Below are 13,475 nucleotides of genomic sequence, written 5' to 3' on the forward strand. Positions count from 1 at the left end.
CCTCAGTGGGCAGGTGAAGACTGGGGCTCCCTGACCATTGCTTGTGTTATCACCTACTTGGCATCTGGGCATTTGGATCCACGAGTCCCCATCTAGGACCAACATCTGATTTATTGAACAGTGTTTTATTTACTTGACACCTGACTCCATATTTTGAGAAAATCTGCCAGGCCTTATGGTGCCTGCCTGTGATCCCAGCATTCGGGTAGCTGAGAAGGTTTGTGAGTTTGAGGCTGGCCTGGGGTACAATAGTGAGACTCTGTCTCAATTAAAAAAAAAAAGGTAATCAGCATATTTTATTGTAATTTATTGGCTATAGTTGACAGATATGAAAATCAATTAAATAAAAAAGAAAGAACATGAACTTGAGGTACCATAATTTCCTGTAGGCTATCATATCTAACAGTGAAGATATGTAGATATTTTACCAGTATTTTGTCATTTTATAAAATTTAGAAATTGGCAAAGTGACACTTGTTCTGATTTGTAAGCCAAATAAATACTCCCTGGTTTACAAGCCAAGTTTATAATTAATAACTCATGAGAAGAGGCATAAATCATGCAGACACTCCTTGTCATTCACAGATAATTCTTGTCGCTCGCGATGTCTATGTTGTACTCCTTATTCTTAAACTTTGTCATTTATTTATGACCATATAAAGGTCAAAACGTTGTAGGAGATTTAACTGTCTTGAAGTTAAATGACTTATAAAGAACTTTGTTAAGTAAAATAGGTTCGTGTACCCCATTTCTAAATCAAGAAGAAAATGAATGACAGCATTGTAGGTGTTTATCAACTAGATGGATATTAATCTGAAAATAAAACAGGCATTAAAAGGATGACTGCGTGGGTACCTTGACTGCCGCATTGGCCTTTAAGATTTAAATTGTTGCTGTGAACACTTCCCCAGATTGATGACTGTCAGTAATACATTCTCCCAGACTCACAGGAAAGGTTCTGCAGCAGAAGGTAGACTTAAGGGTATTGTCTTATTTTTTGCAGTATTGGTATAGGCTTATTGGTATTTGGATTTTGGTAATGTGTAAGAGGTTTTGGCATATTAAGAATTTTAGTAAGTTTCTTTTCACTTGATGTTTGCAATTTGGCTCTCGGAGATGTGGAGTCAGTGTCTGTCTTCCAGCTTCTCTCTCTCTTTCTGTCTTGCATTATAAATTATAAAGCATGTGCTCCCTTGGGAATGAGAGTGGTTCAGTGCTAAAAATCTCAAAGATGATTTAAAATCAAGATAACTTTAACTTTAAGCTATAAAGATAATTTTAGTCTTCCTTTTTCAAAGACTCGCTGTTTTTCTCCTTTCTTTCGCTATTTTTATGCTCAATAGACATTTTAAAGATAATAGGCTATGTTAAATCATGGAGTCACAGAAGTGTGACTTCTATGTGAAGCTCATGAGGACGCATACTGTAGTTTGTGGGCAACAGTTATTCAACTGCAAGTGAAAACTTCATCCTACATATTTCACATGACTCTAGTTGTTCCTTAGACTCAGAATTGTAATTTGTACCTGAAATCGATGTGTTTCTGAAACTGTACCATTCTTACTTGTTTTTTCAATATGGTATTCTGAGCAGCTTCGAGTTAACTGGGGGAACACTGGCAAGAGCTTACCCAGACTTCTTTCCCCCAAATGGATGAGTTGGTCAAGCTCTCAACACAAAGAAGTGATTTCACCTAAAATGCTTCCAACTGTGGTCAACAAATAGTATTAAACTCCACCCCTGCCAAGCGTCTTTTCTCAAAATGGAAGAAGTACCAACCAAGTAGTGTTCCCGTGGGTGACAGCTGAGTTCTTAGTGAGGGGGTGAGGGTCAGACCTTGGTCTTTGGTCACTTCCTTCCCTGAAGACCCCTGCATTTGTTTTGCCTTTTATGCATTTGCAAAAGTAGAAGTGATTATTTCAACCAGCTTCTCCCTCTTTTCTTTTTTGATTTCTCTGAAACAAAAGCATGGAAGGTCCCTTTTGGTCAACCTCACTTTATTTTCACAACACAAAGGCTGTTAACTTATTCCTTAGTTATTCGAAGCAGGTGATGGAACTGTGGTCCTAACCTTCAGCAGTGATTTGAGAGATGTCACCAAGAAGGCCTTGGCAGCACCAAAAGTCAGGAATGGGCTGACACCTTAGCTGTGATTCGATTTGACTTCCTCAGTAGGAATTGGAACCAGGAATTCATATAACGGATGGAAACATACACACAGGAATATTTCTCAAAACAAAACTGAGAATCAGGATGAGGTCTTTGGTTACAACCATCCTAGCCATGGGCAATGGACACTTTGGGAAACTGGTGTCTGACATATGTGCGCTTGGAGAAATTCTGTGGGTCATTGTAAGCAGCTCAGATGCAATTATTAGGAGAACCAACAGCTGGTGTGCACGGAAACTTGACAACACGCTGAAAGGCAACTTTAATTTCCCATTTCCAGCCCTGTCTCCGAGGATGACTGCATGAGTGGAAGTGGGCCGGTGCCTTCAGTTCCGGTTCATCCACCTTAGGAGAACCTGATTGTAGTTCTGCATTACCCAGCAAACTGCACAGTCACATTAAGTACATGTACACTAGTGTCGGAATGTGTGTTTGTGGTAAATGCTGCTAGGTGGGAGTTCACCAGGAATAGCTATTCACCACAACCTTGTTTATTTTATATTGTAATAATTGACCCTTTTACAATACATCCCAGGCTCTGCTAAATGACAAATTAATTTCACAATGAAGATTAGATTATGATGAATATAGTTTTATTTGATTCTCCTTCCCCAGAAACTGGCAAACAGCTTTTTATTTCCTCTTTCCTTAAAGTTTCTATTACCAATCATATTTGGTGCATTGGAGAACTCATTTCTCTGTGAGAGCTGATTATAATGCAGAATGAGCCTTGTTTACATTGAGACATGGCACAGATTCTCCAGTGCTTGTGTGAGCATGGCTCTGCAGAGCCAGTTCAGATTCAAGCAGCAGCCTGCAGGGAGCCACACACCACAGATGTCCCTGGGACACTCGCCCCTGGCTGTCAGGAAAGGGCTGTTTTAATGGTCGACAGCATGGGAAGGCCTCTGAGAGGGCAGAAGTGACCCTGAAGGATGACTTGCTAGGATGGCCCAGGGGTAACATGGTAAAGAATGGAGATAAGGGGTGTGCATGTGTATATGTGTGTGTGTGCATGTGTATATGTGTGTGTGTGCACGTGTGTGTGTTAGAGACAAAGTGGTTTGACTTGGGTTCTGTGCTAATATTCTTGTGCCTACATTTATTAGCATAGTTTTCTTTATATATCTGATTAGCATATGTTAGTTGTACAAATGGAGTTCCTGCGTGATTTCCATCCATATCAGCAGTTGTCTGACCCTCTGTGTTGCACATACAGTGCTACAATCCTAACCTAAGCAATCAATTCGGGAGTGGGCGCAGGCCCTCTAGCATCTATGGTTTGGTATGTGAAGACATTCTTGTTTCTTGTGGAGGTGAATTCTCTTACCTTCTGGTAGCTATAGAACTTGTGTGTTGAAGTTTGATATTCCGTAGATTTCAACCACCAAATATTCTACTTTTAAGATGGAAAAAACACGGAAAATCATTTTTCTAGACCTTTCAGCTGTGATCTCTATGCCAGACTGCAACCCCATTTCACGAAATTGTGAGTTAAAGACACTTTCTGTTTTCCAAATGATCCTGTGTACTTCGAATTTCATTAGTAGCAAGTGTGCTCACAATGCTTACTGATGTGGGACAAATACTTTCAAGAGTGTCTCTTTCTCGCTGTCTCAGTAGGGCCATTATCTACCCTTACAAAAAGCACACGAAAACACTCTTTTGTAACTCAATTTTAATTAATATTATATAAAATGGCAAGTCATGGTTGCATACCTTTATGGGGTGAGAACATTCACCCTATAGTGGGCCAATCTTCTTTGATTTTCTGTGAATAACTTGTATTTCCCTATAGAATGCTAAAGGCTAGCTATAAAAGAAAGCACTGTGTTAGTGAGAACACTCAGTTTCAGTGTTTATGTCATCGATGTATCACACATGAAGTGCTGTACAAAATCCAGGGGTGCTACGAATAGCACAAGATTGCTCACTTCTAGCGTACTATGGCGTCGTATACACGAGCTTACCTGATTTTCACTCCAGTCCGGTTTATAGACTTCGTCTTGAGGAAGTAGATACAGAGTTATCACCTGGGTCACTTAGAGAACTCAACTCGCCCAAGGCCCAACTGGTTGCAGGCCTCAGGGTGCAGTTCTGGCTGTGGGAGCCTGGCAGTTGCCTTCCTCTAGCTGACCTGTTCCCTTCTCCACCCTGAAGACCAACCTGTCTAACTCCCTTCTTCCTTGCAGGTGGCGAGGTCATGGTTCTCTTGAGATATGCTTGGCTCTGATGTCTTCTGTTTCATGTTCCTTGCTCTCAGTCCCTCCTAGCTGCTTATGACTCTCTCACAGAAATTGCAAAGTTGCATATAAAGTAATTATTGAAACCAAGGGAGGCAGAATGGTGAATTTCAGGTCTTTTAGCCTGTCAGCTACAGTCAGGTGTAACCACAACATTCGTCCTGTAGCTGCACAGTGTCTTCTTGACATTGGAGGTATAAATAAATAAGCCCACATTCATACATGTGTGTATGTATGCAGGCGCTCCTTAGCTTGTAATGGGTTCACATCCCATAAAGGCTATCATAATGTGAAAATGTCACCTCAAAAATCTATTTGGTGTCCCTAATCTGTGGAGGTTCACAGTTTAGTGAGATAGCACACAGTAGTTTCAGTTGCTCCCTGTTGTGACCGCAGAGCCGGCTGGGGACCGAGATCACTGCCACTGGCCAGCATCCTGACAAAGAATCCTAGTCTAGAAGAAGACCCAGATTAAAAATGCAAAGGGTGCCATTGCTTTTACACAATTGTGAAGCTGAAAACCTCATGCTGAACCGCAGTGTGTGTGCGTGTGTCTGTGTATCTGTCTGACTGACCGTCCGTCTACTGGAAGATATAACATTTCAGTCTATAAGAATATATGACAGAATTTATTCGCTTAGACATTTGGATTACTTTGGTGTAACTAATGCTGCAAATACATATTTAAACATTTAAATAATCTATTTGAAATTACTCTCTTTGTAGATTGCTAGGTGAAGTTATTAAAGCAGTTTTCCTGTGGCACTGTTCAAAGTGCTCTCGTAAAGGGTAATGGTCAATCAGAATGCCACAAACGAGGCTATCCTATGACCCACCGTGACTGCACACAGCTGTGGAACAGAGGAGGTAGGACCACGTCACTGGTGTGTTAAGCAGGAATTCACAAAGCTTCCTGATGCAAATGCTAACCACAACAGACTTCACTTAACAAGTTCACTGGTCCCTAGGGTCTGCCCGACTGGCCCCTCGCCATGGGGTCCCCACCTTGTCCTTATAGGATCATCCAGACCCTTTAACATGAAACACGGCTTACTTCTGCTTGGCATCCTGCCTATTTCTTAAGTCAGCTCTGGTATCTGCGCCCCAGTCCTAACTGGCTCCTCGCGGTGGCCTCACTTTGTGCTCTCCACATGCCCTCCACTTCTTCCCGCCCTGCTCTGTTGACACTTGGGCTGCTTTACTCATGACCTTCCACCCCTCTTTATTTCAGGGAGTTTTTAATATAAAAACAGAAGACTAGAGTTCTAGAAAATACTGGCGTATGTCATAAGCCATGGAATTTTCCCACATTTGTTTTTCCACACTCAGCTCCATTGGTGAAGAAGGGCACCTGTCTACAAATATAATTGAAATGTCCACCTTATATTTCTCCCTACAGGTGTGAGCCACCGGCACCCAGCTTGCTGCATTTCTTATGAAGTACACATTAAATGCTTATTAAATGCATGTGGTTATTTCTCTATTAGTAGTAATTATTTCACTTGTTCAGTATGGAACCCAACTACTTGGAAAAGACATTGCTAAAGCTTGTCTTCAGAAGCTGAGCTGTCTGCCATCACCCCCTTGCCTGCCCTGTCCCCTGACGTCTCCTGAAGGACCTGACGCTGTCTGCTTGTCGTTTCAGCCTATGAGTTACAGAACTGCCCAGACCCGCCCCCGTTCCAGAACGGGTACGTGATCAACTCGGACTACAGCGTGGGGCAGTCCATCTCCTTCGAGTGCTACCCGGGGTACATCTTGCTTGGCCACCCTGTGCTCACGTGCAAGCATGGCACCGACAGAAACTGGAACTTCCCTTTCCCACAGTGTGACGGTAGGCTGGTTGTCTTCCATGTCACGGTGGGTGAAGTGGCATGAGCGTATCCCATAACGCACATGGGAACCTCTGGTGCTACGTGACACTCCACTTAGTGTCAGGAGCATATCACGTAACAGAAAGTTAGCGATAGCAGCCCTTTCTCTCGAGGAAAGTGTAAGGATCACAAGACAATGAACACAAGTAATTGTGATCAAAGGGGATGCAGGGGCATGCAGTGACCGCGATGACAGCTTGCAGGTACAGAAGATGGGTGTGACACGCAGCACCTAGCTTTGCAGTGACTGCATCAAAGCCTGAGATCAGCGTTTATTGATTTTGCCCTGGGGGCTTTTGTTTGTTTGTTGAACTTTTACACCAAGCACTTACTCCATTTGTGTTTCAGAAAACTGAGTTTCTCTTAGTAGGGGGCCTGGAAGGGCACACAGTGCTGCTCCGAGAGAGAGGACTCCGGGCAGAAGAGGCAGGGGGAGCAGGGCAGAGAGCGGGAAGTCTTAGGCAGGCTAAAGTTTTGTATTTCAAGGGTACCGGGATGCAGGGGAGGCAGAACCACCCACAGACCTGGCTTCTCTCAGCTGGAATCGCCACTGTCAAGCCTCTGTGTGGCCTCCTAGGTTGTATGATGACTTAGAAATTTGTGCAAACCAAATTAAGATAAACACATTTATGAGGAATGCATATGAAACAGAAATATTACTGTGCAGTCGGTGTGCTGGCACTTGAAATACAGTACTTTTGAGTGGAAAAAATGATGAAATTGCCAACTCTGTGAACCTTTGAAATGTTAAGTGTTTATATCCCATGGCAAAACAGAAAGACATCTAGCTGGGTTAGAATTTCTACTGAAGAAGTTAAAAAAAAAAAGTTTCCATTCTATATCATTTCAAGAACAACTATGAAAAATATAACCCTTTAGTTGTATTTTCAAAATTCCTTATCTTGGTCTACTATTTACTTAATTACATATAAAATAGCATTTAAAATTAATTTTATAATATTAAGTCTATCAGTAATGTGTCTGGATTATTTTCCCATTAAAATATTTAAGAAATCCTTGATACTACCCTCCACTTAAAAGCTCCTATTTAGGACTGGGAGTAGCTTGGTGTGGAGCGTGTGCTTTGCAGGACCTGAGTTCAAACACCAGCATTTTGAAACTCTCAAGACTGAAACCTTTTCTTTGCAATTTTAGCCCAAGTCCCTTGATTTCATAGGTAAAAGGCAGTCCTTGGTTTGATATAAAAAAGGAGAATTTAATGTTCAGTTCAATTACTTTTAAGGTCAATTTCCTAATATTCAAATAACTGTTCTGGCTGAGAATTATGTCGCCAGCATCCAACTGTGTTTCCTTGGAATCATTCGGAGATGATTCTAATCATGGGTTCTAATCCCGCCATGGTGAGCGACAGTGGGCGACACCACCCACAGTTTGACAAATCATTAAGCTAACGCCCTTGAGCTCCAAAGTCAGCCTGGGCTTGACCCTTCCTTGAGGCTCTCACTTAGGAAAATCTGTTTCACCTGTCATCACAGTTGATAATGGGGAAGATATCCTGAAATGCCCAAGGTAGGAGGACACTTGGTTCCCCTACTGGGAAGGCCACCTGAGCCTCAGTATGAGGAGTTTCTGTTGGGGTTCCATTACCCAGATGTGACTGACTGACTAACTGTCCACAGGGTCAGCTGATACTGGCCCTGGCTTAAATCCTTGGGTATTTTCTCTGGCCTAGCCAGAGCCCACCCTAGATTCCCAGGTGGGACCAGGTCACCCTATAGAGATGCCCTGCAGGCGATTCAAAATTCCAGAGGCAAGGACAAGGGCAGACCTTTCTTTGGCCAAATCCATTGCTAAAAAGAAGTATTTAGCATTATAGGCTTTTTTTTTCCTACCATTAATGTAACAAAAAACCAAAATGTCAGATTCATGTAAAGTTATAGCATATAAATGTTGAAAGCAATTGGACATTGGACAGCGTAAAGGATTTCCTGAGGCACATTTGATGTACGGCTAATATCTTCAGTCTTTTAAAATTAGGCATTAACACAAAACTTACTTTTCCTGTGAAAGATACAGTCCAAAAAATGGAAAAAAAGTCCTTGCTTCTTAAGGATGATGTCCACTGTTTTGGGTTGGTCACAGTCCAGCTTTCCATGAAGGCCACAGCACCGTTTGTGGCAGTCCACCACAGAGCCCTCTCCTGAGCTGTCTCTCGTCACACCACAGTTAATGAAGGGGTTGTCCGGTGATCACTTCAGCCAGACTCCTGTGGCAGGGCAGGGCATGTGGACTGAGAGCTGTCTTTTGTGGCTCTAAAAAGCTTCAGAAGAAAACCCAGATATTTGGAGCAACTTTTGGGTGTCTGTATTAAAAACTGTCCAGTTCAGATAATTAATATTCAGGAATTCTGTATCTTAGCTGGGTGCCAGTGCCTCATGCCTGTAATCCTAGCTACTCAGGAGGCAGAGATCAGGAAGATCGTGGTTTGAAGCCAGCCCAGGCAAATAGTTTGTGAGACCCTATCTCAAAAAAACCCATCACGACAAATGAAAGGACTGGGGGAGTGGCTCAAGGTATAGGCCCTGAGTTTAAGCCTCAGTACTGCAAAAAAAAAAAAAAAAAGAATTCTGTACTTAAAGTACCAACCTTCACCAGTAGCATGTCAGTTTGTGTTAATATACTGCTAAAAATATTTCTACGTTAAGTTACATAAGAATCTGCTATGTACAATGAGTGTATTCCAAGCTTATCTGAACAAAACCTGTGATCTAAAGCATATAACAAAAGAAATAAATGAAAAATATGTCTCAGAGGAATGGGAAGTTCAAAACATAATTTTTTGCTAGTAACATAGCAATACAGAAATCTCAGTTAAAATGGGTTACAATTACCAAAATATTCTTTAAAAGCCTATGGTTTATCAATTGGCTGTGTAATCTGATAATTACATGTACAGCTATACTTACAATATAGTGCAAAAGTTTAAAATATTTTATTGACCTATTAATTCTCTATGACTGAAATATTTCTCTAGATATTCCTTTTGTTGTATGTGGTAGGATTGAACCCAGGCCTTGCACAGGCAAGGCAGGCTCTCTACAACTGGGCCATATTTCCATCCATTGTTTTTTTGAGACAGGGTCTTGCTCCACAGCCCGGGCTGACCTTGAACTCTTGATCCTTCTTTTTCTGCCTCCTGAGAACTGGGATTAGAGGTGTGAACCATCATACCTGGCTTTACGTAGATATTATCTTAAAGTATTTTTAAAATAAATAATAATCACTATTACACTTGTCATGACAGACTTAACTTCAACATGCATGACTGTGAGTGGCATGGGAGCTATGCAGACAAACCCACTTATTAGGAAACGAATGAGTTGCAATCAGTGTGTTAGCTTCTTCGAGGTTAACAGATTTTTTAAGTGAAATGCAATTTCGTGACATAACTGACATGAGAAAATTAATCAGCTAAGCAATGCGTTGTTGGGTTCACACTTTTTAAAGTATTTTTTTTAAATAAGGTTTGCAAAACTGATTGAAAAATATGGAAATGAATCTTTCTTACTAGTTCAGAAGAAAAGCGACTACGTGATACAAGTCTGAGGTCAGGTGCAGTGGTAGGTGTTTGTAATCCCAGCTACTGGGAAAGCAGACAGGAAGACAGCTGTTCGAGGCCAGCCCAGGAACAAGTTAGGGAGGCCTCATCTCGGCGGATAAGTGGGGTGTGGTACTGTGTGCCTGTGATCCCAGCTCCATGGGAGGTGGTACTTAGGTAGATCTCCATCTGGGCTGACCAGGATGATCACAGCATGTGCTCCAGTTTAATTTTACACTTAGACTTCGTTTGTGTCCTGTCACCATCCAGGAAGCCGCACAAAGACAACTTCGGTCTCTGGGATCAGGTCGTTAGTTCAGCCCTAAGCAGGGTCCTCGGGATGTGAAGGACTCCTATTAAATGCTTGCTGACTGAGTAAATGCAGAAGGATGTGCTGCTTGCATATCATACACAAATGGAGAGTGAAAGCGCGCCGTGGTCAAGGCCACAGAGCTCTCGCAGCGATCTCAGATGTTGGGGACATGTCCTGCCGTGGAAATCACCACCTCGTTCCTTGTGTTTGTGTAGAAGAGGAAACCATGCTTTTTTATTTGCTCTGGTCTATTTTCCTAGTGGGAAAGGTGCTACCGTATTTATTGTGGTCACATAATGACAAGATTCACCTGGAAAAGTAAAAATGTGCAAAGGACATCTTAGGCATGAGTCCGCACTGCGTGAATAACGCCAAGTTGCGGGTCAACATGGGGCCGTTGCTCCATGTTTAGTATTAGAGCACTTGCTGCTCGCTCTCTCGTTCTTCAGTCACCAGGTTGCTTTTGTCCACGGTTGCTGTGATGGAGACTGTGGGGTAAGGACAGCTCTCCACCCTCGGGTGGCGGTTGCTGTCTGATGAGGAAGGACAGTTGGTGGCCAAGTGCAGCTGCACCGTAAGGGTGACTAAGCCACAGAGAGACAATAAGGCGGTGGTGGCATCTGAGCTGGGTTTGGAAGAAAATGACACGTCCACCCAGCGGTGGGGCAGCAGAGAGGCGCAGGACAAGCACTTGGGTGCATGGAGTCTTTGGGGACAAAGAGAATCTATTAGGACACTTCCAGCCTGAGGCCCTGAGGCTCATTCTGTTCCACCCTGACCTTCGTGAGGTCACAGACATGAGGCTGCAGGTGACCTTTGCTTTGCTAGGTTGCAAAACAGGATTGTGTGACTCAAAAACCCACTTAAATCCACTGTCAAACCTCTCCGACGTTCTCCGCAGACCTTCTTCTCATGGGTCGATCCAAATCTTGGGCCGATTCAGGCTGTGGGACCCTGGAGCCCTCTCGGCCTCCCCCGGAATCAGCATGGAGTCCTGTGATTAGCAGCCATGAGCCGTCTTCCGCCTCATGGCACGTCAGCAGCCATCAGTTTGATCATGATTAGCGTTTTCTTTGTGTTTACTTTTTTATGTATTTTGACCTCTTCACCACACCTAAATTCTAAGGCTTTTATGGCACATATCTGACGGGAAGATCGCTGCTGGTGACGCACACACCACGTCTGATGGCTCTGGGTGTGATCGCCAAGTCTTCTTCTCTGTGACTTTGACAAACTATCCTCATTTGAATTCAGATCTTTCTACTAATATGTGGTCATATCACTTTCCTACAAGTAAAATAATTACTATGGGAACAATAAATGTCAATTTTCCAAGTACAATAAAAATAGCCCAGGTATCGTGATTCTCAAATAATTGAGTATGCACAGATATGGAAGTGCTTCTATTCAAATACCACTTACAGAAGTTTATCTGGCTTCTTCAGGTATAGATTTGCAAAGAATTGATAATGTGTTTGTTTCCAGGCAAATAAGCTTAAGTGTCACCCTTGTAGACAGTTTCAATAGGCTTTAGAAAAGAGACTTAGGACAAAAATATTCAGTTATAAATTTCTGTATAATTTCCCCAAAACCCACTGCATTGCATCAGACGGCCTGATGGATTATCAGCTCAGTAGCAGGTTGTAAGTGAGGGAAGATTTTTAATCACATGGGAATGACCCCTTTCCTGAAGGGACTCTGGAAACTGAGAACAGTAAGTAAGCCTGAGATAACTTGGAAGTCTAATTCTCCTGAAGGGTCCAGGTTTTAGAGGAAGAACTTTGGCAAAGTAGTCACTGAGAAAAATCTCACAATTATTTCTTATAAGGAAAAAATGTTGGCTAAGAAACTTTGGAAACTGAAATATTTACGTACTTTTAAAACGAACCACTTATGCTTATTTTGAATCCCTTACGTTTCAGCTCCTTGTGGGTACAATGTGACATCCCAGAATGGCACCATCTACTCCCCTGGGTTCCCAGACGAGTACCCGATTCTGAAGGACTGCGTTTGGCTCATCACGGTTCCTCTGGGGCACGGAGTGTATATCAACTTCTCTCTGCTGCAGACGGAAGCTGTGAACGATTACATTGCCGTCTGGTATGAGAACTGCCCAAGGGGACACAGGCTGTGCGAGTTGAGCTGCTCCCACTGAGCACGTGCAGGCCTCTCGCACGTCAGATTGCATCTGTTCCATGAGCTAGTTGCGTGGATCATGGAACAGACAGTAGGAACAAACCTCAGCGATATAAAGAGCATATTTTAAGGAACACATTTGGGTTTTGCTACATGGTAGACCTATATGACACGTCTGTGTATGGATGGGTGGATGGATATGGATACTTGTGTACATATATATGTGTACTGGGTTTGAACTCAGGGCTTTGTTCTTGCTAGGCAGGCACTCCACTGCTTGAGCTATATCTCCAACTATTTTTTTTATCTTTAAGTTATTTTTAGATAGAGTCTTGAGTGTTTGCCCAGGTTGGCTTTGCAATGCAATCCTCCTGATGTCTGCCTCCCAAGTAGCTAGGATTATAGGTGTGAGCCAATGTGCCAGACCATTTATTGACATAATTTTGATGTACGAGAATATTCCAAGATTATTTCACATTTTAAGTGATTTTTTTTTTTCTTTCTTGAGAAGTTCTTTGCCATAATAGGATACCTCTAAAAACATAGAGGAACAGTCACCCTGGGACTGTCCTCTACCCGCCAGTGCTGCAGAGCTGGCTTTCCGTGAGCTGGGCAGCAGAAGTAGGGTGGGGAAAAGGATGCAGCTCTCTCTGGCCCTCTCACCACTTGATCTGTGGGAATGGCGAGCTCTGCTTTGGGTTTTCGAGGTAGGACTTTGTAAGGGAAATGGGACATGGGTCTTTTCCTGTGGTCTGCAATGGAGAGATACAAACTGCTCTGGGGCATGAGCCAGCGTGAACCCCAAAGAAGAGACTGTAGCTAGCAAGTATGCATGCATGTGAGGGTGTACCTGCTTTGTCTGTGGTACGTGTGTCTGTGGTGTGTGTGTGTGTGTGTGTGTGTGTGTGTGTGTGTGTGTGTGTGTGTGTTAGGGAGAGAGAGACTGAATGAACTCTCCTCATTGTCCAAAGAGAGCAAGAACTGGCCTGTGCTGGTAGGGACAGATAACACAGGGCCTTATAAAGTATGCCAAGAATTTGGGACTTTGCCCAGGCACCGGTGGCTCATCCCTGTAATCCTAGCTCCAAAATAGAAGGCTGAGATCAGGAGGATCTTGATTAAGGTCAGCCTGGGCAGTGAGCATGTAAGACCCCATCTCAACCAATAGCTGGGAGCAGTGG

The 13,475-nt window shown here is 43.0% G+C and overlaps 1 protein-coding gene across 2 annotated transcripts in view; it reads left to right on the forward strand.

The window, feature by feature from the left end:
* Csmd1 (CUB and Sushi multiple domains 1) overlaps positions 1-13,475 on the forward strand; it is a 1,661,894-nt gene that overhangs the window by 1,516,894 nt on the left and 131,525 nt on the right. For both annotated transcript variants that reach the window (XM_074055299.1, XM_074055300.1), the window contains exons 42-43: positions 6,058-6,246; positions 12,081-12,258. In XM_074055299.1, coding sequence (XP_073911400.1) covers positions 6,058-6,246; positions 12,081-12,258 — 367 coding nt within the window. The remainder of the gene's footprint in view (positions 1-6,057; positions 6,247-12,080; positions 12,259-13,475) is intronic.

The sequence above is a fragment of the Castor canadensis genome, chromosome 14 (assembly GCF_047511655.1).
Source record: "Castor canadensis chromosome 14, mCasCan1.hap1v2, whole genome shotgun sequence".
In the NCBI taxonomy this organism is placed as follows: domain Eukaryota; kingdom Metazoa; phylum Chordata; class Mammalia; order Rodentia; family Castoridae; genus Castor; species Castor canadensis.